General features: G+C 50.0%; 1 protein-coding gene across 7 annotated transcripts in view; it reads right to left on the bottom strand.

Annotated features, from left to right (window-relative positions):
• The window catches only part of LOC102414710 (BTG3 associated nuclear protein), a 69,064-nt gene that overhangs the window by 32,788 nt on the left and 9,417 nt on the right, over window positions 1-26,859 (bottom strand). For 4 of the 7 annotated variants that reach the window (XM_044931145.1, XM_044931146.1, XM_044931147.1 and 1 more), the window contains exons 2-5: window positions 18,020-18,158; window positions 14,302-14,393; window positions 11,815-12,014; window positions 790-906 (exon numbers count right to left, since the gene is read on the bottom strand). In XM_044931145.1, the coding sequence (XP_044787080.1) occupies window positions 790-906; window positions 11,815-12,014; window positions 14,302-14,393; window positions 18,020-18,158 (548 nt within the window). The remainder of the gene's footprint in view (window positions 1-789; window positions 907-11,814; window positions 12,015-14,301; window positions 14,394-18,019; window positions 18,159-26,859) is intronic. The other 3 variants (XM_044931148.1, XM_044931149.1, XM_044931150.1) reach the window with 1 other exon arrangement.

The raw sequence follows: 26,859 nt of genomic DNA, 5'->3' as shown, positions 1-26,859 counted from the left end.
GGGCTAACAAAGCCAGTCAAGAGCCTCCTGGGGGACCCTCTCACCACCACAAGGGACCCTGATGCGGAACAGTGAGACACCGCCAGGAAACCAGACCACCACAGCTCCAAAACGTGCTCAAAATAAAAAAAAAATTTATCTGGAGACACGTGACCCTTTGACTTCCTTTAAGAGACTGCTGCACCCAGAGAGGGGAAGCAGTGCGATGTCCCTGCTCGAGGGGGCTCCATCCCGGGGAAGGGAGTCCATCCTGGGGCTCGACCTCACTAAATGCTCCGAACCTGCCATGACCGCCACCCTCGCCAGGCCCGTCTCATGGGCCGTCTGCTCCGTGGCCTTGGCCCCGTGTCTGCACCCACCTCCCTTGGCCGGGCTCCTGGGGGCCTGGGCCACAAGGAAGAAGCAGGACTGCTGCAGGAGGGCCTGAGAGACTCGCTGGGAAGCAGCGTGGCGGGGCCAACGCCATGGGGAGGGGGGGCCTGTACCTGAGGGGCAAAGATGCCCACCACGCACCCTCGCCTCAGCTTCAGGTTACAGCCGAAGTGTCTCCAGAGAGAAAGGAGTGGAGAAGGCACCACCTCTAAATGCCTCCACCACTTTGCCAATGAGACGGGGTGTCCGCCGACCCGACATGCTCGGACAGACAGACAGACAGATGGGAGTGAGGTGAGAGGACAGGGTGCGCGGACCACAGTGAGCACACAGGGCCCGATGACATGAGCGACCCGGACGCCGCCCCGTCCCCGGGGCCCGGTGGTGGTGGTGAGAGGTGGGGGTCGTGCTACTGACTTGCTAATGACATTTTCCAGGGGCTCCGGTGCCCTGCCGCTCAGGGGGTCTTCCATCTTGGCTACAACGGCGTTCTGCCGATCACTGTTGAGAATTACTGTAGTCTGGGGGACGACGCTAGGGAACAAGAATCACAGAGAAAAGAAGACCTTAACACGACAGCGTTCATGGTGAGAGCAGAGTCATCAGCAGTCAACGTCCCTGCCCTGCTCCGAGCAGGGGAGGCCCAGCAGGGCCCCCGACGTACATGAGCAACACCGGCAGAGGGCCAGATGGGGCAGTGGGGGCTTCTTAACAGAGCCTAAGCCTGCTCCTCGTTGGTACCGGCAGGAGAGGTGGCTAGGAATGTTCTCATCTTTACAGAGAAGAGATGGTGCCACAGCTGTCCACTCTACAGCCAGGAGCTCCCTTCTGAAATCTAGGCTTTCGGTCCCTTGCCAGGTGGGAGTGCTGTGCGCAAAGGGCAAACCTTTGAGGCAGGGGCCACGGGTGACTGCCCAGCACTGACCGCTGGGTTCTGCCAGGCCAGTGCAGGACCCACAGCCCAAGGCTGGAGACTGTGCTTTGAAGAAAATCATGCTCAAAGAACTGTGCCCTGACAGGGGCTGTTCCTCGGGGGAAATGTGTGTTTAAACACGTGGGAGACACAGTCATCGAGACTTCTTGCTCCTGAGACCTCCAATCCTCGGCACGCCTTGTGCAGAAAGAACAGGTGGTTGGGATGCACAGCTATGTCACCCGGGAAGAACGTCACCCCTAGACCTCACCCCCCAAAAATCAGCGCTGGGAAGACCCTGTTTTTACAGGCGGAGCACTCACATACGCAAAAGCACCCGTGAGAACCCCACCCCCCCGTCCCAGCCACACACTGTCAACACCCCCAAAATCAGAGGCACAAATGGTACCGTTTCCTGCCATTTGACACAGTGTATCACAGGACCATGGGGTGTTTTCCTAAAATAAAAACACAGTCACTGCATTCCACTCACAGCCATTATCGTCTTCTTAGTTATTCTACTTAGTTGTCAGTGACACCGGAGGTAACCCCCCAGGCCCTGACAATCCACCCACAGGTCCGCATCACAGGTGTCCAGGTACCGAGGTGACATGTACGGGCTCCTATGTGACGGCCTCAGCGACTCGTGTCAAAACAGGAGATGGTATTTTCCCAAGCGTGTTCCCGGAAGGCTGGTGTCACCCAGGTCCCCACACAGAGACATCCATCCCCTCACCCCAGTGGCGTGTGAGCCCTTTCACGGGCTGAGAGGTAAGCCACAAACAACAGGTTAAAACGGGCTCACACCAATGTCTGGTAGAGTTGCTGACTAAACGGGCCTCTGCTTCCCACAGGACCTCAAGGTGGAGGGAACGCTGGTCTGAGGCAACCACTTTAAGCTGGAGCAAAGCCAGCCCAGGGGGCACCTGGCTCCGTAGCTGTGCAGGGCCCTCAGTGACTCAACTCCGTGAGGCCCTCCTTCCAGAAGGTACGACGTCCTAAAGATGACCCTTGGGACAGCACCTCTGGCCAACGTGGTTGCTCACTTTCACAAAGCTTCCCCTCAACCACACCAAAGAGCCCCATCCACCCAGACGTGAGATAGGAGGCGCCCTGCGGGGGTCCCTCCTCACCACCTGCCTTCCACGAAGCGCACGTGAAACCATGACCGCAGGTTTCAGAGCCCAGAGCTGCACATAACCTGCGGTGACAGGCTGCCGAGGCCGCCGGCACGCGGGGGAGGCGGTGAGGAGCCTCCACCCCCACACCCTGACCTACACAAAGCTTCTCAGGACTCAGAGCTGTCAAACCTGAAGACAGAAACAGAAGCGCTGAGCCCTGCTTCATTTTAAGTGACGGATCACTCAAGCCAGCCAGAGATTCAGGAAGTAACTCACACTAAAGCCCCATCCATCTCGGGGAGGGTAGGGGGGGTACATTCACAACACTGTATTGTTAAGAGTTAGTTGTAAACTAGTAGTAATTTGCATGGTTTTCCTCAACTGCGAACTAACAACTATAGAGAGTTCTCAATCCAGAAGAGATTAAAACAAAACAAAAAAAACCTTCAGGCCTTATGGTTACAAGAAATACAATTTTCAGCTTCAAGTTCTATCTGTATTTCCGTTACTAAGGTGTGTAACAACCTGGTTCACAGGATAAAATTTTGTGAAGAAAATGAAATGGGAATTTAAGTCCAAAAAAGCAAAAGGGACGATGTAAAATTTGACTGTCTAAAGCTTATTCATGGGATTTTTTTTTTAAGGATGACTGTATTTGGATTATAACTGAAACACTTAAGAAAGCAATGAATCAGTCTGTTTTTAAATATCAACATTAACGTGCCAGACAATATACCCTTTCCGCTAATGGAGTTATGTCAACCTCAAACTGTACAAAATAATACTCTGGTTTTCAGAAACTATGCAACATCCACAGGACACCGAGGAGGAGGCAGCAGTTACCCTGAGGAGCAAGTGTCACTGCACGTGAGCATCCTGCTGAGGCGCAGTCACAGCCCCAGGGACCAAGTCAGACACAACCTGGGGGCTACTGGGAAGGGGGCTGCAGAGGTGATTCAAAGGCCCAGCTTATTGGCATTAGATTAATCAAGGAACAGATCATCCTGGGTGGGCCTGCCCTGATCAGGAGAGATCTGTAAAAGAAGTTCAGGCTTTCCCTGGTCTTGGAGACGCCAAACAGCTCCTGCCCGCGGAGTCCCTGCTGGAGATGAACCCCTTCCCCGTCCTCCTGCCCCACAGACTGCACGCACACATGCCTGGCCACCCCCATGGCTGTGTCAGCCAATGCCGTGTAGGGCATAAGCCTGGGCCCGAGTGTGTGCCTGGGGCACACACGCTTGTTCAACCTTTCACCCAGACAGGGGCTCTCGGGGTGTCTGTGCGCTTTGGTTATTACACATAAAGTTGCCATGGACACTTGTGTGGAGGTTCTGTGTGAACATAAGTTTCCACTTCTCTGGGCTAAGTGCCCAAGGATGTGCTTGCTGGGCCACATGATGAGGGCAGGTTAGCTTGGAGGAACACCCCCCCACCGCTGCCCTGCAGCAGAGTGGTGGCCCCGTCCACCCCCACAGTAGCAGTGGGAGGCCCAGGGGCGCCGCACTCGCTGGCGTCGGGAGGGTCCCTGGGGAGCTCTGTGGTCTCCTCGCCACGTTTCCCTGCTGGCTGACGCTGCTCAGTGGCTCTCCATGTGCTTACTCACCATCCACACCTCCTCTCTAGTGAGATGCCGGTTTCTGCTTTTTGCCCAACTGTCCAACTGGATTGGCTGGCTTTTCACTGTTGAGTTTCGAGAGGTCTTTACCCTGGACATTCCACTAATCTTTTATCAGATGCGTGGTTTAAAAATAGCTTCTCTTAATCAGTAGCCTGTCTTTTCAGCTCCCAACAGGTCCTTCATGGAACATAAACTTTTAATCTTGATCAAATCTAATTTATCTTTTTTTCATGGATGGTTCTTTTGGTATGAAGTCTCAAAAGTTCCCTGCCTAGCCCCAGGTCTCAAAGGTTTTCTCCTGTCTTTATCCCAAAATTCTGGAGCTTTACATTTTACCTTGAAAGCTGTAATCCACTCTGAATTAATTTTCTTTCAAGCTGAGGTTTCCACCAAGGTACACTTCTTTCATCTTTCCTGTGGACGCCAACTGCTCCAATACCATTTATTCAAAAAGCTGTCCTTCCTCCATCAAACTGCTTCTGCAGCTTTGTCAAAATCTAGCTGGCATGTTTGTGTTGGTCTTACTCTGGGCTCTCAAGTCAGTTTCATTGATCAATTTATCTACCCCTGGGTTATTCTGGTTTTAAAGCTTTATGTGTTCAATTCATTCCCTCACAGTCTTAAACCATTACGACATCTTTACCTAGAACTGTATGTCCGCTTTTAAAGTTCCTGTTAAATGAAAACTTAACCAAGAGGGAAATGGCTAGACCCAGAGACCACCTGATTGTTTTAATTCTAAGATTAGGCTAATTTGCAAGCTGGACATTCTCACCCAGTTTTAAGATTACGCTAGTTACTAGTTGAGTACTCTTGCCTAGGTATACTCTCATTCATCCCACAGCATGTGACGGAGGGCCGCCACCCTGCCGGAGAGTGACTGTGAGTGCAGGACCCCCACTGCTCTTCAGGGCAGTCACAGGAGGGCCGCTCCCCATGGGTAGGAGTGGCCCAGAACCCCGCCTGAAAGGAGGCCCCACCCTCACCCTTAATGGGCAGCAGGCACTGCACTACCTTCCCTGCACAGAGAGGCGGACATCCAGTCCACGGTCACACGGTTACTCAGTGGTCAAGTCAGGTTCGAGTCCAGGTCCTTGAGCAGCAGAGCCAACCTTCCTGACCAAAGTCTGTGGAGCCGGATCTGTACCCCACAACTCCCTGAACCTCAGATTCTTGTTTTTTTAACAACTTCTCTGGGTGATTCTGATGGGTGCGCAGGTTTCACACAACACCAAGCACAGCAGCCCTGGTCCTGCTACGGCCGCCTGGGCCTCCCCCACAGCCTCTGTGCTGTGAGTCTGCTCTGTTCAGTGACGTATCCCAGCGCCCAGAGGGACGCCCAGGATACCGGCAGTCCTGTGTGGTCGAGGAGCAGCCTCAGATCCCGGTGGTGTTCCTAGGCTCATGCAGCTGGTCTGCACGGTGACAAGAGCAGGGCGGGCGTCCAGAGACGCAAGGCCTGCGGCACAGGCCAGGACGCCGCCCTCACTCAGGGCAGCCTGCTTCCTGAGCTGGTGCCTCAGCAAGCGCGAGGCTGGCTGACGCTGGACGCTCACCGAATGACGAGCATTAATTCTAGTGACTTCTGGCCTCCTGGGTTACCCCTCATAGCAACCCTCCCTTATGATTTTTATTCCCCTTTTACTGTTGAAGAAATTGATGTTTAAAAAGGGTAGAACCTGCCTGAGGTCTCACCATTCACAGGCAATGGAGCCTGGATTCAAAACCGAGAATCTCTCATGTCCTTTGCCACTTGCTGGTGGAGAAGAGAAATAATCCTATTTCAATGACTGCTACCACTCACCTTGCAGTACTGGGGATTTTAATCACTTTGTTTTGATGGATTTGAAACCAAATGTCTTCAGCTTTCAGAGGTGTACTGGCAAGCATTTTCCAATTACACTTACAAAGTGGCCCCCAACTTTCCCTCAGTGTCAGGACACTGCTTTGCGAGCAGGTCAGAAGGTCCTGAGCTGCTGTCCTAAAACAACTCGTCAGTCCCACCAAGTGACCACTGTTTGAATAGACACTGGCCGCCATCAGTGGACAAGCAGCCATGGGCATGGCTGGGGTTGGGGGGCAGGGGTTAAACCCACCAGCATTCCTTAGGCTCCTAGAACAGGGTTCCTGGGAAGATCAGGTCTATGTGAGCAGCACAGTCGCCCCTTATTTCCAGTCTCCAGGGAGCAAGGAGAAAGTAGGCAGGCCCTGACCACGCATTCTCCAAGCAAACACGCGGGAGAGGAGTTCAGCTGCTATCCACAGCAGATGCTCTAGGGTGGGGCTGAGTCCCAGGACAGGAGGCTGTCCTCGAGTGTCCACAACTGTGCCTCCACACAGGCCGAGGGCACTGCCATCTGGGCAGAAGCTTCAAACCTCCCACAGACAAGCTAGGTAACTTCAGTGTCCAAAGGCCGAGTCCTCCAGAGAGTTCTCACCACACAGGCCTGGGGAGGCCAGGCTGCGGTGTCTGCCTCAAACCCCATCCCCTACCTTCAGGACCGAAACCACACTCGGCACCAAGGGTCACCGGGACCTGCCGCCCTCGACCTGGGGTGAAAGCAACGCTCACACACTCAGCTGTGGGAATCATTCTGGCTTATACCTGAGTCACCGTGACTAACAAAACAGCCTGTCTGTGGCCCACTGCCTGCCTTAATTGGAGAAGGAAATGGCAACCCACTCCAGTACTCCTGCCTAGAGAAGACAAGAGGACAGAGGAGCCTGGTGGGCTGCTGGTCCATGCGGTCACACAGAGTTGGACACGACCGAAGCGACTTAGCATGCGTGCATGCCTTGGAGAAGGCAATAGCAACCCACTCCAGTACTCTTGCCTGGAGAATCCCAGGGACAGAGGAGCCTGGTGGGCTGCCATCTATGGAGGCGTACAGTCGGACACAACTGAAGCGACTTAGCAGCAGCAGCCTGCTTTAATTCTTCATAAAAGGGCGCCCTGACGGCCAGTAGAGAACACCTGTGTTGAAGACGAGAGGTCTTCCTCCCCAGACACCAGTGCTGGTTCTCCTTCCAGGATAAACCTACCTTCCCTCCTCCCCCAAGTGCCAGAGTGTGTGCGCATGCTGGTCTGCTGCTCTGAAACCTTGAAGGAGCGAATCCCTGACTTGTCTGATGCTCTCTGCTCTGATAAGATTTAAAACTGTGCTTTTCTTCTTCAGAGCAGTTCCTCAGAGTAATCTGAGAGGCTGTCTTCTGGGCTAGTCCTCAGTTTGGTTCAGATAAGATTTCCTCTCTTCCTATTACAGATTGTCGATTGATTATCGTGGTCAGCACCCGGGTGAGGCAGTCAAGTCAGGCATTATTTCCTCTCACACAACGATGCCCAACTTTGTCATCTGTGATGGGGGGAGTTACGGCAGAATACTGAAAAACATTTGGAACACTGTTTGCCTCCCTCTCATCTACATTACATTCTGCTGACACTGATCCATTTACAATTCAAAATAATCACTCATCCAGTTCAATCCCTGATCGGGAACTAAGATCCTGCAACCCACGCAGCATGGCAAAAAAAAAACAAAACACTTCTATTTTTAGTTTTGAGTATGCAAAGAAACCTCTGATTCAATTGTTTAAAAACTACAAGAACACATTAAAGCTTTATAAGAAATGCTTAAGCTTTTAAAAATAAAAACCTGGTATATGTCCATTACATCTCAAAAAACATAAATAAACCGTTTATATATTAAAAAATAAAGAATAAAAGTTGATTGCTTTTAAAGGAAACACAAGCATTTTTCTAGTTAATCAGTATGTTCAGTTCAAAAAAACAAACCAGCGCAAACCAGCTGGCTTTGAGTCGCTCTCGAGAAGTCTGGCTCCACAGGACCTTGCTGGGCACCAGGGGCTGCTCCCTGGGTTCCGCACTGCACAGGGGCACTCATGCTGGCCCCTCAGTGGGCACCCACCAGGACAGCACCCTAAATGGGCCTGCACCCCAGGCTCAGCTCAGTCCTAACTACTGCACATCCTTCAACTGGCTGTGTCTGGCATCAAGTCAAAGTCACTCAGTTGTGCCCAATTCTTTGCAACTCTCATGGACTATACAGTCCATCAGGCTCCTCTGTCCATGAGATTCTCCAGGCAAGAATATTGGATGGGCAGCCATTCCCTTCTCCAGGGGATCTTCCAGACCCAGGGATCAAATATGGGTCTTCTGTATTGCTGGCAGATTCTTTACCATCTGAGCCACAGAGGAAGCCCAACGTTTGGCTTCAAACAAGTGCAGAAAGGGTGTTTTACACTAGTCCACATAAACATCCTTGAACACACACTTGATCCCTCCAGGCCTCATAGCAGAATGGAGGCCAATCTTGAAATGCTCACGGCAACGCATGAAGGACGGACAAGTTGTCATGTACTGAGTCACGCAGCTCAACAAAGGAAGCCTCAGGTCCGCCACTTCCAGTGCCAGCGCAACGTGGCTTCAGTGTTAGAGCCTCACACTGCTATGCCTAGAATCTCGATGAGTAAAATCCCAAAGTGTGGCACACTCGCAAGAAAGGAAAAATGCACCCACCTGAGAATTCAAGGCCACTTTCCTTCTCCCTAGCAGAACAGCACCGCTGGATGACACACCATCCAGGTAACCTCACAGGCGTGTTTCTTATAATTAAGCTTGAGCATCAAAGAAAAAGGTTTTCTTTCTTTGTCTTCTTTTCTCTTGAATTTATTTAAAGAATCTCATTCAGGTATAGAATCTGAAAAATCTGAATCTAAAAATGCCAACTGAGTTGGCAGCAGTACACTGGCTTCTATGCTCTGGGGACCCAAGAGAATTAAAAAAAAAACTTCTCAGAGCTGATAGCAATGTCTAGTCCGGGCCCACGTTCATTAGAAGCAACCCACAGGCGAGTGGGCTGGGGCTGCTCTGGGCCCTACGTGCCTCTCGAGGAGGACGGGCCGGCACAACTGCACTGGACGCCTCCTCACTCACCACCCAGAGTCCTGCTCCCAACTCCTCAGGGTGGTCCTCGCTCATCCTGGAAGACGGTCAACTGCCCAGCCACACTCTCCACCACGCCGAGGGGCCTAAGGAAATCATTACTCAGAACATTAAACAATTTTTAATTGTTTTTGGAGACTTCCTTCTCTGCGCTCTACTACCCACACTTAAGACATACGTTTCTCATTTACTCATGTGTTTATAAATTAGTCACTTTCTAATTTAAATATATTCTTTTTCATTGATGTACTAGGATTAAACTCTTGTCCTTTACTTCTCCCCAAATTTTCTTGTTAACAGCTTTCAACTACTGGCAGTTTTTTTTTTCTTTCCTTTTTAGAACTTACATGGAAGGAAGTGCCAGATTTAATATCTTCTTTAAAAAATCATTCATATGCAATCTATTTTAAACTATACCTAAGAAAACAGAGAAATGACCTTTTCTTCTGTCAATCTCACATTAATAGGTATAAGTAATGGTTTTATTAATGATATTAATAAACCTGCCAATAAGTATATTTAATAATATGATAATAGGAGGATATGATTCTTTAAAACTAGAAAAGCTGAGTTGTGGGAACTAGATTATACATCTGAGTCCACATGAGAAAACTTTACTCTTGTGCTATTTGTGAATGCACACAGAGAACAGCTCACAGGCCTCTGCACGATCAAAGCTCCTCCCCGCAGAGCAAAGCATGGGAGGTTCTGCCCAGGAAGGCTGCTAGCGGGTCTCCTGGAACGCTGGGGAGAGAAGGGGCTCCCTGCAGCCTGGAAATGCCTCCCCTGAGTCCGGTGGGCGTGGCCACAGTGGTCCTTCACTGGCCTGTAGGAGGGGCCAGGGCAGGCAGTCCTCCTTTCCAGGATGGGCAGCGTGGACGCTGAGCACAACTCCGCACAACTGTACGACATGCCCCGCCACCCCCGTGTCGCCCATGGCAGCCACCAGGGCAGCCCAAACCAGCAGCCTCGGGGTCCACGCACAGCCGCAGTGGCACCTGCAACCCCGCAGACTTGTCCCCATCCCCCGCCCCACGGGACCGCACAGACCACAGACGGGGAGCCTCAACATCGTGTCCCTGCCGCCAGGGACAGCCTTTCCCCACACGGTGACAAAGAGACAAGCCTCCAGGCTGTCCTCACTCAGGGCAGGAAGCTTGCCTTCACTCTCGCCTCAGCTCTCAGAGCAGCTGTCCCTGAGGGGGGCCTGAGAGACTCCCCCAGGTCTAGGGGCAGAGACCGAAGGGCTGACAGCCTGTGAGGCACGAGAAGCCTCCCTAACACCACCTCTCACCCACTGCAAACGTCCCAGACATTCAGAGTGAGAATCCGGCTTCTAACTCGCTGAGCCCAGACTCACAGCGTTCTACACTCACACACAAAATATTTCTGTATAATTTTAACATAATGTGAATTTTCCAGAAATTTTACTATCATTTGAGTCTAGAAAGAATTGTACGTTGTTTTACTTGTCACTTTAACAGGAACCACTCCTTCTGTAATATTCCACCACCAACTGGCATCCCAGTACCAGGGCGACAGCCTCCCGGTTGTCAGCTCTGACGAGGCCTATCCATGGCCTCCTGACGTAGCCCCCAGCCTTTTACGTATTATGACATGTGTTACATTATTATACGCTATACACTACCATTCTTTAGTTTTTTTAAATTATGAGTTCTATTTTCTAGACATTACATCTTAGGGTAAGGGGTCATTACAAAAAATTTTTCTTTAAAAACGGCACTGGTCCTGGCAAGTCTGAATCTCTCTGCAGAGAAAACACGCTCCACCAAGTGTCCACGGGGAGAAAAGACACGGCTGACCGTCAGGACATGGTATACACGCTGGGTGAAACAACACAGACCACCTGGCCTTCCTCTGGGGACAGAGACCCCTGGGGCCTCCGCAACCCTGGCTGGAGAGCAGGTGTGGGGGCCATGCAGTGTCCCCAGCACACCGTGACACTTCTGAGAGTTACAAGGGCCCACACTGCAGGTGTCGTCCACAGCCACCCCAGGCAAACCAACAGGCAGACGCTGGACGCTGGCCCGTCCATGAATGCCCTCCCCAATCCCACGTGCCCCCAAAAGCACTGCCCCTTCCCCAGGGTGCAGATGGGGGACCCACAGACAAGGCAGAGCCTGGCTGGGGCCCCCACTCCTGAGCAGCGGCCCCCTGCCTCCTCCGCACTCAGCAGGAGGCAGCAGCTGGCCCAGAGACCCTTGGTAGAGGTCCCAGCTCCCATCTAGCAGCCAGGTGTCACCACCACCTCCATGAGACTTCTCCACAGCCTCTCGTGGGAAAGGGCAGAAACGCCAGCAGGACGGACGGATGCAGCCACCCCGGCCTGGGCTTCCACTCGTCTCCACAGAACCTGATGGTGCCCGGGACCAAGTACAGGCACTCCGGTCAAAGGCAGGGACACCCCCACATCGGCCCACACACTCCCAAATCTTTGATTCAAACAGTACCTGAACTACTGCACATCCCACTACAGTTAGGCTCTAAACAGAGAAGAAAACCCAGAGGCACAATAAAAACTACAGGCTTGAGTGCAAAGTCTGATACTCTGAAGTGAAATTTATAAAAAGCTGCCTCTGAAGAAAAAGAATCTCTCAAGACCAGCCAGATGGAACAGGAAAAGAGAAGAAACACACATCCAGCTTCAAAGCCCCGGGGGGCCAGTTCCAAAGCAGAGATGCCCACCTCACGCCATGAAGAGGCTGTGAGGACGGCCCAGCTGCCCAGAAAAGGCCATGTCTCGTCCGGGCCTGACTACTGTCCCACCCCGCGTGCCGAGGGCGCAGCCTGGGGAGGGGGCTCTCACCATCGCACTTTGTTGCAGGTCTGGGTGGCGCCGAGGGGTGAGCCAGCCACCATGGGCACCTGGATGGGGCTGTGCTGCTTGTTGGTGACCAGGTCCAGCTTCTCTTCCAAGGATTTACACGTGGCCTCCAGAGCCTGCAGCTTGGCTTCAATGCTATCCAATCGCAAGCAGATTGTCTGATTAATGGAATACAGGAATGACTGCAAGAGAAAAACAGAAGAGCTTCAGGAAGGGCCTCTGGAAGTTCAAGCAGACGTTCCAAGAACACCAAGCAGCTCTCTCCCACACTCGGCTGCGTCTATCCCCACAGGACGAGCCCGGCACTCCAGCTCTAGTTGTAAGCAGCAGCGTCTCAGGAAACAAGATGGACCCTGTCCACTCACAGCATGACTGACTCTGCTCTGAGCAGCTGCAACTCTCAGTTACACTAAGATCTACAGAACACAGAACCTAAGTGGGCTTTACGACGTGAGTTTATTAATCAGTAAACCTACACATAAAACTAGTCAAATGCTTCTATGAAAACAGATTACGCCCAACATCAAAAGAGCCCAGAAACCTGCCTGCTCCCAGGACACCCACCCAAGGTGAGGTGTGGTGCCGAGGCTCCCGCGTGTGGAAGCGGCACAGCTGCCACCTAGTGGCCGTTAGAAGAGCCGCCGCACCTTCCACCGCCGTTGCCCAACTCCTGCCTGGGACCAAGGTCCAGCTCAAACACCCGGTGGGAAGCTGCCCCCTCCCCCAGCGGCCACTCCTGCCGTGGGTCAACAGGGGACACAGAGGGAGGTGGCTGCGCCCCTGCTGGCCTCACAGCTGACACGGGACAAGGCTGCCAGGCGGGAGCCAGCCCGTGATGGCTCAGCTCAGCAGAGAGGCAGTGTCCGAGGCTCCTCTGACTTAAGCATCGTGAACCACTCACCGGTAGCTGAAGTCCCGAGGTCAAATCACTAATGACCCCACTACTTTTTATAATTTGAAGACATCAACCATGCAGCTCCCCAGTTCTCTAAACAGTAAAACTTCATCATCTTAATTCTGAATTAGAAATGATTCTGCCTGCAGTTTGGATGAACATCAGTTATTACATACCAGTAACACAACTTCACAAATCAGTAAAACAAAGAAAGGCAGAGAATAGCACTTTTAAATAAGTCTCCTAGATACAAGTGATATTAACCAAAAATCATCCAAGTCTATCCCTTTTGCAGGGCTCTGGCAACCTGGTGAGCACACTTTTCCCAGGACATGTATGGCAGGTTCCAGCTGCGGCCCAAGGCCCTGCTCGCAGGCCAGGGACGTGGCAGGACAGCTTTCACTTGACCTTATCCACGTCTGACTGCTATGCTATTCACCACACAAGCCTCTTCTGTGATGAAACTCTAACTGCATTTTATTTTTAACTATATAATGTAGGGTTACTGAACCCAGTGGTCCTGTATACACTTATCTGAAATAGAAATTTAACCGGATGTGTCTTTACACACAAGGTTAAGTTCATGCTGCTTCTCCACGTTAACAAGATGAGCCAGACGTTTCTACACAGAAGGCCCAGGTAAACAGAGAATACAGTTGTATAGCACAGGGAACTGTACTCAGTACTCCATAATGAGCTGTATGGAAAAAGAATCTAAAAGAAGTGGATGTATGTGCACACTTTGCTGTACAGCAGAAACAAACACGATAGTGTATAAATCAACTAAAAGCTCCTTTGGTTTTCCTCTGCACTACAGTCCTAACTTCCCACAGGAGCTGATGTTCATCTCTGCGGCTCTGCAAATAGCAGACCCAACAAATAAAGCCAAGAAACAGCGATCGCCCACTGACTGAGCCAGTGGTTTCCAAGGCCCCATCTAGCAAACCACAGAATTTAGGTGCCCTAAACAACAGGCACACAAGTGCTTCATCGCTGGGGGAATGGTGTGCGTTCCCTCCGAGCATGCGAGGTCCGTGGGTCTGTGTAGAAGAGGCCACAACCCTGGTTAAATACTGTGAGTCTTCAAGGGGAAACATTCATGGCTGTACGCGCCTTGTGGGGGATTGAACAGTGACTCAGAGAAACAATATGTCCACATCCTCAGCCCCAGGACCTGTAAATGAGGCCTTTCTTGGAAACAGGATCTTGGCAGATGTAATCAAGGTAAGATGAGGTCATCCTAGGTGAGGATGGCCCTGTCCTTGTAAGAGACAGAAAAGAGACAGAGACATGGAGGAGGCCACGTGAAGATGGAGGCAGAGACTGGAGGGACGCGACCTCAAGCCCACAGATGCCTGGGGGCCCCCCGGGAGCCGGAAGAGGCAGGAGGGACCCTCCCTTGGAGCTTCTGAAGGGAGCTCAGCCCTGGGGAAATCCTGATTTCAGACTTCTGACTTCCAGAACTGTGAGAAAGTAAATTGGTATTGATTTAAGCTCCTCCTCACCTCAAATTGTGATAATGTTACGGCAGCACCATGTCAGATGTAAAAAACCACATATATTAATATTTTCACCTTTATAGAAGGGTCCTGGCAATTGATCTCTAGTCGCTGGCGTTTCAAAGCTGGCTCATCTTCGTCTGTCACTACATGATTCTCCAATACAACTGAAAATCAGAGACAAAAAACACTTCAATACTAAAGGTTTAACAGAGCTGTTTCCTGTTAAGACAGTAAACCATTCCAACACCTTAAACATAAAGGTGTCACCTAAGGTTAAATGAGAATTAGCACACCCTGTTTCATATTTTACTATTTACAGATTTAACTTAAAATTATCAGTCAGGCAGAAAATAGGATCTCTCCTTAATCTCAAGAAAAACTGAGATATTGGATAAATTATCTCCCTAATGTGCCAATGAGTTGATACTAACACTGAGACTGCAGGCTTCTTACTCAAGGCTCTATCCAGCCACCCTTTGCGACAGAAACCAATTGCTAATAACGATTTCTTCCCAACTTTAAAATAAGGTCTTGTCAGCCAGCCACCTGATTCCAAAAGCAAAACCACTCTCAGAATACTACATCTTCTCAAGTGTTGGTCATCAAACTAGTCTCAAATTTAACACACTAAGTTTCAGGGAAAGCCACCCCCCCGAGTGTGTCTGAAATGGAGGTCTCCCACCAGCACCTTCCAAGGGGGCTTCAGCACTTCTCCACTGATAAGTCACTTGGCCCAGGTTCAGGGCTGACACAATGTGGTCCCAATCCTGATGTCTTTACATCGTACTTACCAGGTGATTTGTCTCAAAACTCTAAAGACACTGAAGAGACCTGAGACACTAGCAGGAACCCTTCAGGAGTCCCAGGCAAGAGCACTGAGCTGCTCTCCAGAGGCGAAGTTACACCTAAAGCTCTACCTGACAGAGACCAGCCACAGGCCAGCAAGGCCAGAAGCAACCTGCTCGCCAGAGGGCTCTGTGCCATATATTGCGCATTCACACCTCACATGCCTCCGTAAGATATGCAGGAACAAGCTCTCACTTAATTAAGTTAAGAGAAAGGGAAAATCCAAGCCTACACCTGTTGTGGTAGCAACACAGGTTCTTAAACCTTCATTGAAGCCTGCTTACTCCCACTGGGAGCTGGTGATTAAAACAGGACTGGGAGGATGAAGAGGCTCTGGCAACCACTAATCCTTTTAATTCGCTGACATCAAGTCCAGAGAAGTCAAGTGACTTGACCAGGGACACAGCTGGCCTCCTCTCTCTTGGCACGAAGCACCTCAAGGTGATGAGCTGGGGGCAGCACAGCACGTGAGGACAAGGAGACAAGCCTGCGGTGGCGATGGGGGCACACACTCGGTTCCACTGTCTATGAGCCGTGGGGCCCCGAGTTCATCTTCTTCTTTGTCCTTGAGTTTTACAATTCTGCATGCACTTCTTTTAAAATTAAACAAAAAAAACTCAATGCTCATTTTAAAGCCATCACGGTCACCTGGAATGGCAGACCCAACAAAGATTACCATCGAGTCTGTGTATGCAAATGGGCAAATAGACTGTGGCTATGGGGTGCGTACACACGAAGTCACAGAAACCTAACTGAGCATGTTGATTTCAACAGGAAATCAAGAAAAAATGGAAGGATGTATATGCCAAAAACTCAAAAGCAGTTCTCTTGCTAGAATTATGGGAAACTTCTACTTCTTCTAGTTGCTTGACTGTATTCTTAAATTTTAAAAAGTTTACATTTTAGAGATGAAAAAAAAAATCTCAATCTTAAACTCCCTCCAGACGTAAATGTCGGGGTACAGCACAGTGCCTGCTGGTGTGGGGGGGTCCCTGGGGTCAGAGACGGCAGGTCCCCTGTCCTCAGAGAGCCCTCCCTACACACAGTAGGTACCCATTACACAGCCATGAGCTGTAGTTCGCAGCCATTTAAGGAAGCTACATGGAACAAAACCAGGATCAAAAATGACTCCTCTAATCCTTCTCCAGACTGAAATCTACAGACGGAGAAAAAAAAATTTTTTTTAAACGGAGGGAGAATTTACTTGGGAAGTAAACTGTTAAAATTTTAGTAGTTTCTAAAAACACTTAAAACGTATATAATTGGACCATTTTTTTAAAATTATTGTATTGCAGTGTGAGTGCTTTCTAAATAAACTGTCTACCCAACAAAATGTGAGCAACTGTTTTTAAAACTGTGATGCAAAAAATAAATAAATAAAAATAAAACTGTGATGCCTGGTGGCAGCGCTGCTGTGTTTTCAGCTCACTGGTATATGAGGAGTGGCACTAAATGAGGTCAAGGCTGCACGCTATCGCTCCAAACAAACCAGTTCACTTTTTACAGAGAAATCTGGGGTTAACAGCTAACTTCAGACGCCCTGACTTTGCTCAAGGATCTGCCAGGTTTTTGACTGTTTCAGTTACCAGGTGACAGTGCCTCTTATAAACAATTCAGAAGCAAAATTAGGAAAAAAACTGACTCAGTTCAGTCGCTCAGTCATGTCCCACTCTTTGTGACCCCATGAATCGCAACATGCTAGGCCTCCCTGTCCATCACCCAAAAAACTGACTAAAGGGGAGCATTTCTGAAGGGGTATCCCCATCTCTTCATGATTGCTTGTTCAAGCCTAAAATTACACGTGCTGCCCATTGTCCATACATAACTAATTTCCCAACCAAGATTCTTCAACTAAGAGATCATACAAGATAGACATCATCACACTTTGAGATTTCTGAAAATCCTCTTTTCTGTGGGGAAAACAGTCAGCATTTCGATACTACTATTCCACAAAGAGGGCTTCCCAGGTGGCTCAGTGGTAAAGAATGTGCCTACCAATGCCGGAGACTCGGGTTTGAGCCCTAGGTTGGGAAGATCCCCTGGAGAAGGAAATGGCAACCCACTCTAGTATTCTTGCCTGGAAAATCCGCAGACAGAGGAGCCTGACAGGCTATAATCCACGGACTAACAAAAAAGTTGGACATGACTTAATGACTAAACAATTCCACAAAGAATAACCGGGCAACCAAAAAAATTTTTGTGATTTAATTATGCATGCTTATGATTTTAAACTTAACAGACATATTAAACACATAAAACTTTATGGAAAAAAAAAGAACACTTACGAAGAAACCTTTTTACAAAATAAAAGTGCTGACAAAGTGTTTCATAAAGTGAAATCTAGAGTTCCCCTTATAAAGTGTCTAATATCTAGTTAAGATTCCAACTAAGGAAGATTACCAGCACTGGCAAAAGTGCAGGAAAAAGTCATCTCTCAGAATAACCGGGTAGTATTTCTGGAACGTCCGTCAACATCTTATCAAAACTCTGAATAAACACAGCAGCTCTGCTTCTGGGAACTTACCCTACAAAAATATTAAATATCTGCCACGATACACAGCAAGACCATTACTGCAGGGTGTACACGGAAGGAAAACAGTGCAAACCACGTGAACGCCGTTCCCAGGGAAGAAGCAGATGAAGGCGGGAGCAGCGTGCACGGAACACCTCGAAGGTGTCCACACACGCAGCAGATGGTCTGCAGCTGCGGAAGAGGCACGGACAGGACCACGGGGGCTTGGGGGGCCGGGGCAGCCAGGGCTGGACGGCCGGGGCGCAAGGGTGGGCTGGGGGTTGTTAAGGGACCAGGTGGACGGGCGTGGGGCTGACTGGCTCACGTGCTCTGAGCATGCCCTGATGTTTCTCTTGCTTTACTGAAGGGAAGGAAGGGAAACTTGCAGAAGATCCTTTGGGTTTTTCCCCAAGACTGCCCCCAACTCTGTACCTGGGTGGCCAGGACTCAGCTCCTCAACGGCGATCTGCACCACATCGGCCAGGTCCTGTTCTGACATCATCCAGGACGCGAGCAGAGTGGCCGGTGGATGAGCCGGAATCAGACTCGTGTAGGACGGTGTTCCTGCCACCTAGAAACAAGAGCAAGACGGCCGAGAGGGAGATGAACAACTGTGATCTTGAAATGATGGAAACTGAGGCCATGTTCTGTGTCCACAGGTTCACCAGGAGCCTGTGGACATGTCCAGTATGAGGCTCTTCTTGCCTCAAACCATCAAAATGTCCCTTGTTACTAGACAAGCCCCCACCCTGCCAGTCCCTTCCCACACCCTCCTCAAGTCACCTTCCTAAGACAGCCTCAACACGTCACCCCCCAGCCAGCTGTCCCCAGGCCCCCTTTCTGCCCACAGAACACGTCCTGTCCCTCACCTGCCCCTACCAGCTCTCAGCTCCACTACACACACCACAATCCAAAAATCATGGCAATCATACCTCCAGATCCTACCCAAGCGGACCCTTCCATCAAGGCTGTCCCCTTGCCCGTTTCCACTCCTCACACGCCCTCCCCTCAGGCAGGCAGAGCAGAGGGCTGGCACCTGGGAGGACTGACCGCGGCACCAGCCCCCTGCCCGGGCCGAGGCCTGGCCCCCACCACTGTCACCCCTGAGACAGCATCACATGTGCAATACAGTCCGTTCCTTTTTTCCTGCCCTGAAACTCTCCAATTAGGCCTGGACACACCTTTCCCAAAAGAGAAACAAGGCCATGTCACTCCAGATACAACCCATTGACACAGGTCTAAACAAGGCACTTGCAGGCTGGGCGCCTGGAGGTCAGGAGCCAATGCCACTGTAATACTTGTATCGTCCTACACTTCGCATTTTAATCACCGGTAAGTAAACGCTTACAACATAAGCAACCTATCCTCCCCAACTAGACTTCTCGTTCCCTAGGGGGGACACTGAGTGCCCAACTCTCCAGGACAGCACCACCCCCCGCCCCGGCCACACACACACACACACATACAGACACACACACACACACACACACACACACACACAATGCGCACACACACACGCACACACACGCCCGCAGTCCTGAGGCAAGTCCACCCACGCTCCAGGCAGGAGCAGCTGAAGCAAGAATCTTAGGTCATTCACTTCCAACCAGGAGTCTACTGACAGCTCCTTTAAGCGGCTAAGTTCCAGCAGGCATAAAATTAAATTCATAGGTTCCACACATGTTCTTAAACCCTATAAATTCTGATTTAAACTCTATAGCTTAAATGGCAGCAGCTCCAGAATTTCTTAGGCACACACCATTTGTAGGAGGAGGATGCATTCAATCTGCTTTTTTCAAGAAATATGCTAGATGTGCACAGACTATCTCTGGGGCATAAAGATAAAGAGGAAATTATATTTGCTTCTACCATGTACACGTATCACCTTCTCAAAAAGTACTTTTTAAAATGATCAGACAACTCAGTACCGAGGCATCTGTCACAGGGAGACCATCACCTCCGCCCCCTCGCACGTGCCGGTGCAGCCTCACCAGCAGTCCCAGGCCTCCACAGGAACAAGCTGGGAGAACTGGTGGGCCCACCGGGGTCTGTCTCCCTAAACCTGTGTCCCCGAAGGTGATCTCTGAGCAGATTAACTGTGGTCAGCACGAACACCAAAGCCACTCATGCTGTTGACTCGGTCAGGGATACACTGAGCCCCTTCGAGCAGGCAGTGGTCCTCAATTACGTAACACCCTCTCACCTCAGTCTTTGAATTGATGGGTTTAAAATGTTTTAGGGTCGCATACTGCTTTCAGAATTAATTTTTTTTTTTAATTACAGATCCTCTTCCAAGAAAAAAGCACAGACACTGCCAAGTTCCTGAAACTCACAGTCACCTCAGAGAGACAGCTAGTAGCCAACCAGTACCTGCTCTCTGCTACACTCAGTGCTGTAAGAATGCGAATTCAAAGGGCACGTGGCCACCAGAGCCCAGCCCCTCCTGCAGTGCGCCACGGCCACGTGACTGCCCCTGGCCAATGGACTGTGAGCCAGCTGGTGCAGGGGCAACCCCGACCCTTCCCGCGTGCCCTCCCGCTGCTGCCTCCCTGACCACCTGCCTCCCGGACTACCTTGATCTGAAGGAAAATTGCCAGTCACCTGCTCTAAAAACAACGTATTCTGGAATCTGTGGCATGCAGCCAGGCTTAACCTCTGAGATCCACCCTGAAGCCCATTCACGATGGCCCAGCGCCTCAGGTCCCAGGTTAAATACTAGTGGAAAGTGATCAGGTGCCAGACTTGAGCCTTCCCTGGTTTCTGGGAGTTCTGTGAGTGGCTTAACACTCCGAACTAACCATAAAATCCTGAACCCTACCCTCATCCAAATGAGGACACCACACATGATCCAGGGTGTTTACTCAAATGATTCTGCTGCCAGGATAGAGTCATTTAAAATTCTGCTAACTGTGATGGTTTGAACAGAAAAAAAAAAAAAAACCTAGGGCAACAAGCCCAAGAAAACTGGAACAGAACAATGCATGCAGTTGCCATTTTGGCAAATTAAATTTGCCATTTCTCAGAAGTCCTGGAGATAGTCCAGTCTTAATATCATAAAGCAGCTGGATTGTGATTAATGTTCAACAACGTCTCTAATGGCAACGAGAAGAGAGCATCCTCCAGGGTGCACACCAGCCAAGTCAACAGCCCAGCACTCAGTCACCAGGGACTGTACAGTAAGTGACGTGAGCACCACAGCCATCCATGTGGACGGGACGCTCCCAGAGCAGAACACTAACAGAAAACAAGGATCAAAGGGAAACTGCAGGCATGTACAGTCATGTGTCTGTGTGTGTGAATGCACACGAAATGCTCTGGAATGACACATACTGAAGCAAAGCAACTCACGAGGGAAGAAGGGCAGGTAACACCAGCTGACCTTCATCCTTTGTCCTCTGGACCGCTGAGCCTCCTACAAGCACATATTATTTATTGTGCTTATTACACTGGAAATAGTTTCTCTAAAACAAACCAGTAACTACACAGATGAAGCCAACCACATAAAATCTAGATAAAAACAAGGGCGCTTTTTTCCACCCTGCCTCAAACCCCCCTCCCGGCCTGCGTGCGTGCGTAGCCGTGACCTCTGGTGCCCCTGCCCCTGCCCTGCGGGCGCTCCTCCTCCCAGGCTGGGGGGTCAGGCTCTCTCTCCCTCCAGCTCGGCCCTGGGCCTCTCCTCACTGGCACTGAAACACCGTCTCCCTGCCCACAGCACACAATCAACTCCATCTCCAACCTGTCCCGGAACTTCGCATCCTCGTGCCAAATGGCCTTCGGGCCACCTCCTCTGGGCCTCCAGTCTCAATGTGAAGAGGCCAAACTGAACCCACCCCTGCGCACACCTCCAGACTCCCCGCCCACGCGAGGTTCTCCTCCTCTCATGGACCTGTAGGCAGAACTTCCGGCTGCCCTTGCTCTGGCCTCATCAGTGCGTATCTGGATCCATCCACTGGCCCTACCTGGGTCTCCCTGCTCTGCCTTCACCCAGAATCGCCACCAATACCTGTTTAAAGGCTACGGGTCACGTGAAAGCCCATCTCAGCGTCCCTGTCTGCTTAAAGCCCAGCAAAGGTTTCCCGCTCATTCAAGGTGCGTGCCTGGCGCCTGGCACCAGCCAGGCTCCCTCTGTGCCCGCAGGCTCCACCCGAGGCTCCTCACTCTGCCATCTCACACACCAGCCCAGCCCTCACCCTTCGCTGTCCACTTGTGCTTCCGCCCAGTCACACCCCACCCGTCACACCCACCAGCAGCACCCATCTCCTGGCTGCCCGTTCCTGCTTCATCACAAGGCCCTTCCATCTAACCTGCGACACAGGCGAAACATCCGTCTGGTTTGGCATCTGTCTCCCCTGCTGGAAGACAAGCTCCCCTGGGCGGGAACCTCACCATCCCACTCAGTGCCCCGCATGGGGCCTGGCACGCCATGTACGTCAGTGCAGTGGGGCTGGGGGGGAGCCCTGAGGAGACACCCCGCTGCCCACCCAGCACAAAACTCTGGAGGGTGGCACGTCTGCTGACAAACCACGAAGTAAGGTCTGCAGAGTCCTCGGCACTAGGCTCTCATTTCAATGACTGAAGTGTAACTCGGTCACAGACCTGTTTAGCTTATAACTGTGAATTGCACACGAACAACATGTTAAGTTTCAGAGTAGAAATACAAGCTGCTCGCAGACTGTCAACGACAGACAGGAGCAGTTGTTCATTAGCAGAAACAGAACAGTACATTTAGTTTCGATTTTTCTAGTTTTTAAATATTTTGGACACCTGTATAAAATAAAACCACAAGGCCACTGGAACAGGGAAAAAAGGAAGAGCTGCTGTAATTGAACACGTGACTGAGCGTCAGCAGTAAAGGTGAGAAAAGGAAAGCCTGCAGCCCAGCAGCACTTGTCACGCGACAAAAAGGCATCAAGAAAAAGCAGCCAGGCAGAGCCCGCTGCGTCCACTCTGGGTTTCCTCAGTCACCACGAGAACTACATCACACAGTCATCCCAACAGGGACGTCACAACATCTGGGGTTTTTAGGGCAGACACTGTGCAGAGCTGTTTCTCCCACTGGCCCCTGAACAAGCTCCTACGGACCCTGTCCGTAGGAGGCTACGTCCGGAGAGGCGTGCAAGGCAGCTGCTGTGACCCCTGGGTGGTGACCTGGCCCTGCTCCACCAGAACCGTTTCCCAGCCATCAGCTCCCTGCAGAGCGATCGTGTGAAGAGACGCGGCCCACACACCCTGAAGTCACAGGTGGAAGTGGGGCACCGTTGGCGGGGCACTGGAGTCACCATGCCAGTCCGACCTCTCTTTACAGATGCCAAATACTCAGATAACAGTCCTCAGAGGGACAGGGGTGTCCCTGATGAGTATAAGAGACAGAAGACCCCCAAAGACAAGTCTTGGAGAGGAGTCATGGGATCTGCCAGCCCCAGGCTCGACAGTGAGCCCACCCCCAGGTCCCAGTCTCCCAGACACTGCCCCACCTTGGCACCAGCTCTGCTCTGCCCACCTGAGCAGCAAGGCCAAGTCCACACCCCATGAAGACCAGAGCAGCAACCTCCATCTCCTCCAGGAAGTGGCCAGGTGGTGCCCAGTTAAAAACCTCAAGCTCAGAAACAGGGCCCCTCCAAGAGAATAAAGACCATTCCACTCAGTCAGACCTGTCTGAATACAGATGTAGTAATAAAAATTAATTAAAAACCAGAATGAAGCAAGCAAAGAAATCAACTCTTATTAAACCGAAACATGTGAAGAAGACTCAGCTTTGGCAGGGGGAAGATGCAAAGGAGAAATAGGGAAGAAAAGAGAAAATGTGACCATAAACGACCAGTCGGGTACTAGATCATCGGGAAGAAGCACTGATTCATAGGAACACCCAGGCCACACTAGTTCTTCACAACAGGCCCTCTAGCGATGAAATTAGAGGACGGTCAAACTAGCCTCAGACAGCAGGTCCTTCCCCCTACAATTATCACATTTGATTAAACTGGCCACTTCTAGTCACACTTCCCAAAATGGATATACCTCCCCATACAAACCACCAGGGCAAGAAAGGGAAGTGGCCGGCTTCAGCTGCTCCCACAGCACCGCAGTCCTCGGTCGAGATGCACTGCTCTCGGCAGCCCCTCCCCTCTGAAAGCTGGTGAGCTTGTGCTCGTGGCCGTGTGTCTAACAACATCCCCATCTCGGAGATTAGAACAGAAAATGTGTGAACACTTTATTCATCTAAAAATTACAAAAATCGATACAATACATATTAACACAAAAAACTTTTTTTAACCAAAAATTACGAGAGTTCCCAAAATAATAAAAGCAAAACCTTAGCAAGAAGAGAGACCCAGTTTTGCATTTCTACAAATTTCTTCGATGTCAGACTTACTGGAAAACAACTAGGTTCTCCCATCTGTTGCTGCAGAGAAAGAGCCGGCCCCACCAGAGGCGCAGCTGGGAGGGGGTGGTGCACCTGAGCAGCGTGTTCAGGTAGCGGCAGAAGCGCTCTGTAATCAACCCCAACACACTCATCAAGGGCTTTATTTCTCCCTGAAGGCAAGCTGCGGTGAGGAATCTAAAACCTCACTGGTGAACTTTTCTTAACGTTATTACTTTAAAATCCACTGATCTGTCTTGCACTTGAAATGGACACTGACCCAGGTCTGATTTGGTCATCTGGAAAATACTGGCTCAGTGAGCTAGGCAGATTTTCCAAATGTTGTTTATTACAGATTATCTAAAGCATCACATTCCTTAGTATCAGCAATGATCTCATCAGAAAAGTCTTGACATATTAGGAAGCTGCAGGCTCACAGTGGCAGACAAAGCTTTCTGGAATTCCAGTTCCACTTGGAAGCCCAAATGTTACCACTGGCAGTAGGGTTAGCTGCTTTCCTTGCAGTCACAGGCTAACTGGCTACTTAGTAAGAAATACTGGTAACATGTCAACTAGTCTGCTCCAGTGGACCATGAAAAAGAACGGCTGGTTCAGCTAACAACCCAGTAATTGCAGAAGGGCCTGTCCTCCAAGCAACTTTCCAACTCCAAAACGCAGAAGCACTCTCCACACACATCCTGTTTTGTTACAGAGTACTGAAAGGGGCTCTACTCAGGGCTGAGATTTAACAAAATGAATGATTTTTATTGCTTCATCAAGGACATTCTTAGGTGAGAATGGCTTTTCCGAATTGCACAGCAGTGAAGAATCCCTGCAGCTCGGGGACTCAGTCTAAATGTCAGCAAAAAAAGGCAAATGACCTCTTGACAATCATTATGAAAACTACTCTCACAGCTGGGAAGGTCTCCAGGATATCCCCAGGGTTCTGGGGCCCACACTTTGTCAACTACTGCCTTCAGGAATTACAGCTCTAAAAAGAAAGCCTAAGAACCACACACACATTAAAGTGAATTTCAGATAATGTCTACTATAAAATAGAAACCATAAAAGCAATTAAAAGCAACTCTTACTTGATTCACTAACTGCCAACTATAAATGTAAATACACTACAGAGGTCTACACATATCTTGCAATAAAAGCTTTGGCTTCTACATACCTAGTGCCCTAAAATTTTAATTCTTCCCTGGTAGCTACTAAACAGCTTACGCTGTGAAGTATTACTCTGATAACATAAAATATGACATCAGCCAAAGATGCAGGACTGTATCAATATACCGGATCTGTAGGCTTAAGCACCTTAGCCTCATGACTTTTTTCAGCAGTAAACCCTACAGCACTGCAGGAGCTGCAGCTGGTTGAATCTGAGGGTGCAGAGGCATGGATATGGACAGCCTACTGCAAGCTACACTCCGATTTCCCACTCCATGAAGGCTGGCTCCCCAACCCCACATTGTCTAAGGGTCAACTGCACTTTGATAAATAAAAGGGTCCACCACTGAACAGAAGCAGCCCCCCAAAATAACCTTTACCCGAGCCAACAGGACTATATATACTAGAGAGTGACCTCAGAGAACTTCTCATAAACCTAGCAAATGCCACCACGTAAGGTCATGTTCTCTGGGTATGCAACTCTAGCACTTCACAATCCCACCACATCTGCATGTGCGACCAGTGGTCTGTGGAGACCTTAGAAACCGCCTGGTATGCTGCCTCTGACCTCTACTCACAGCCTCCCCTCCCTCCATCAAACAGAACGGCAGATGGAAATGATTCAAGGTGATTTCTGTCAACAATAAACATGCACGCTTTTGATGCTATTCAATTTTCAGTTTGTAAGGAGTATGGTGCCTAATTTGTGATCATATTGGCCAGGGCAAATATTATTGGGGAAAATATATCCAAAGTTATTAAAGGAGTCCCTTTCTCTTTTGCTTAAAAAAACAAAAGGACATAATGGGACATCCCTGGTGGTCCAGTTCAGGCTGTGCACTCCCAGTGCAAGGGGCACAGGTTCTACCCCCAGTTGGGGAACTAAGATCCCACAGGCTGCACCTTGCGGCCAACAAAAAAAAAGGAGTGGACATTACTGGGATAATCAGTAAAAAGCAAAATCTGAAGTAGATCTGGTGCTTAGATAACACAGCTGCATCAATGAGATTCCTAATTTTGAAAACTGTTGTTGTTGTTCAGTCACTAAGTCGTGCCCAACTCTTCAGCTTCAGCATCAGTCTTTCCAAAGAACATTCAGAGTTGATTTCCTTCAGGGCTGACTGGCTTGATCTCCACACACCCCAAGAAACTCTCAAGAGTCTTCTCCAGCACAACTACTCAAAGCATCAATTCTTTGGCGCTCAGCCTTCTTTATGGTCCAACTCTCACATCTGTACATGACTACTGGAAAAACCATAGCTTTGACTACGGAAAAACCATAGCTTTGACTATACAGACCCTTTGTCGGCCAAGTGATGTTTTTGTTTTTTTAATTCGCTGTCTAGGTTTATCATAGTTTTTCTTCCAAGGGGTGTCTTTTAATTTCGTGGCTGCAGTCACCATCTGGAGTGTCTTTGGAGCTCAAGAAAACATAATCTGTCACTGTTTCCACTCTTTACCCTTCTATTTGCCATGAAGTGATGGGATCGGATGCCATGATCTTAGTATTTTGAATGCTGAGTTTTCAGCCAGCTTTTTCACCCTCTTCTTTCACCGTCATCAAAAGGCTCTTTAGTTCTTCACTTTCTGCCATTAGAGTGGTATCATCTGCATATCTGAGGTTATTGATATTTCTCCCGGCAATCTTGATTCCAGCTTGTTGATTCATCCAGCCCAGCATTTCACATGATGTATTCTGCATATAAGTTCGATAAGCAGGGTGATGATATACAGCCTTGATGCA

Source organism: Bubalus bubalis, chromosome 18 (assembly GCF_019923935.1).
Source record: "Bubalus bubalis isolate 160015118507 breed Murrah chromosome 18, NDDB_SH_1, whole genome shotgun sequence".
Lineage (NCBI taxonomy): Eukaryota > Metazoa > Chordata > Mammalia > Artiodactyla > Bovidae > Bubalus > Bubalus bubalis.
The sequence above is the reverse complement of the archived record's forward strand: the minus strand, read 5'-3'. Positions and strand labels throughout refer to the sequence as shown.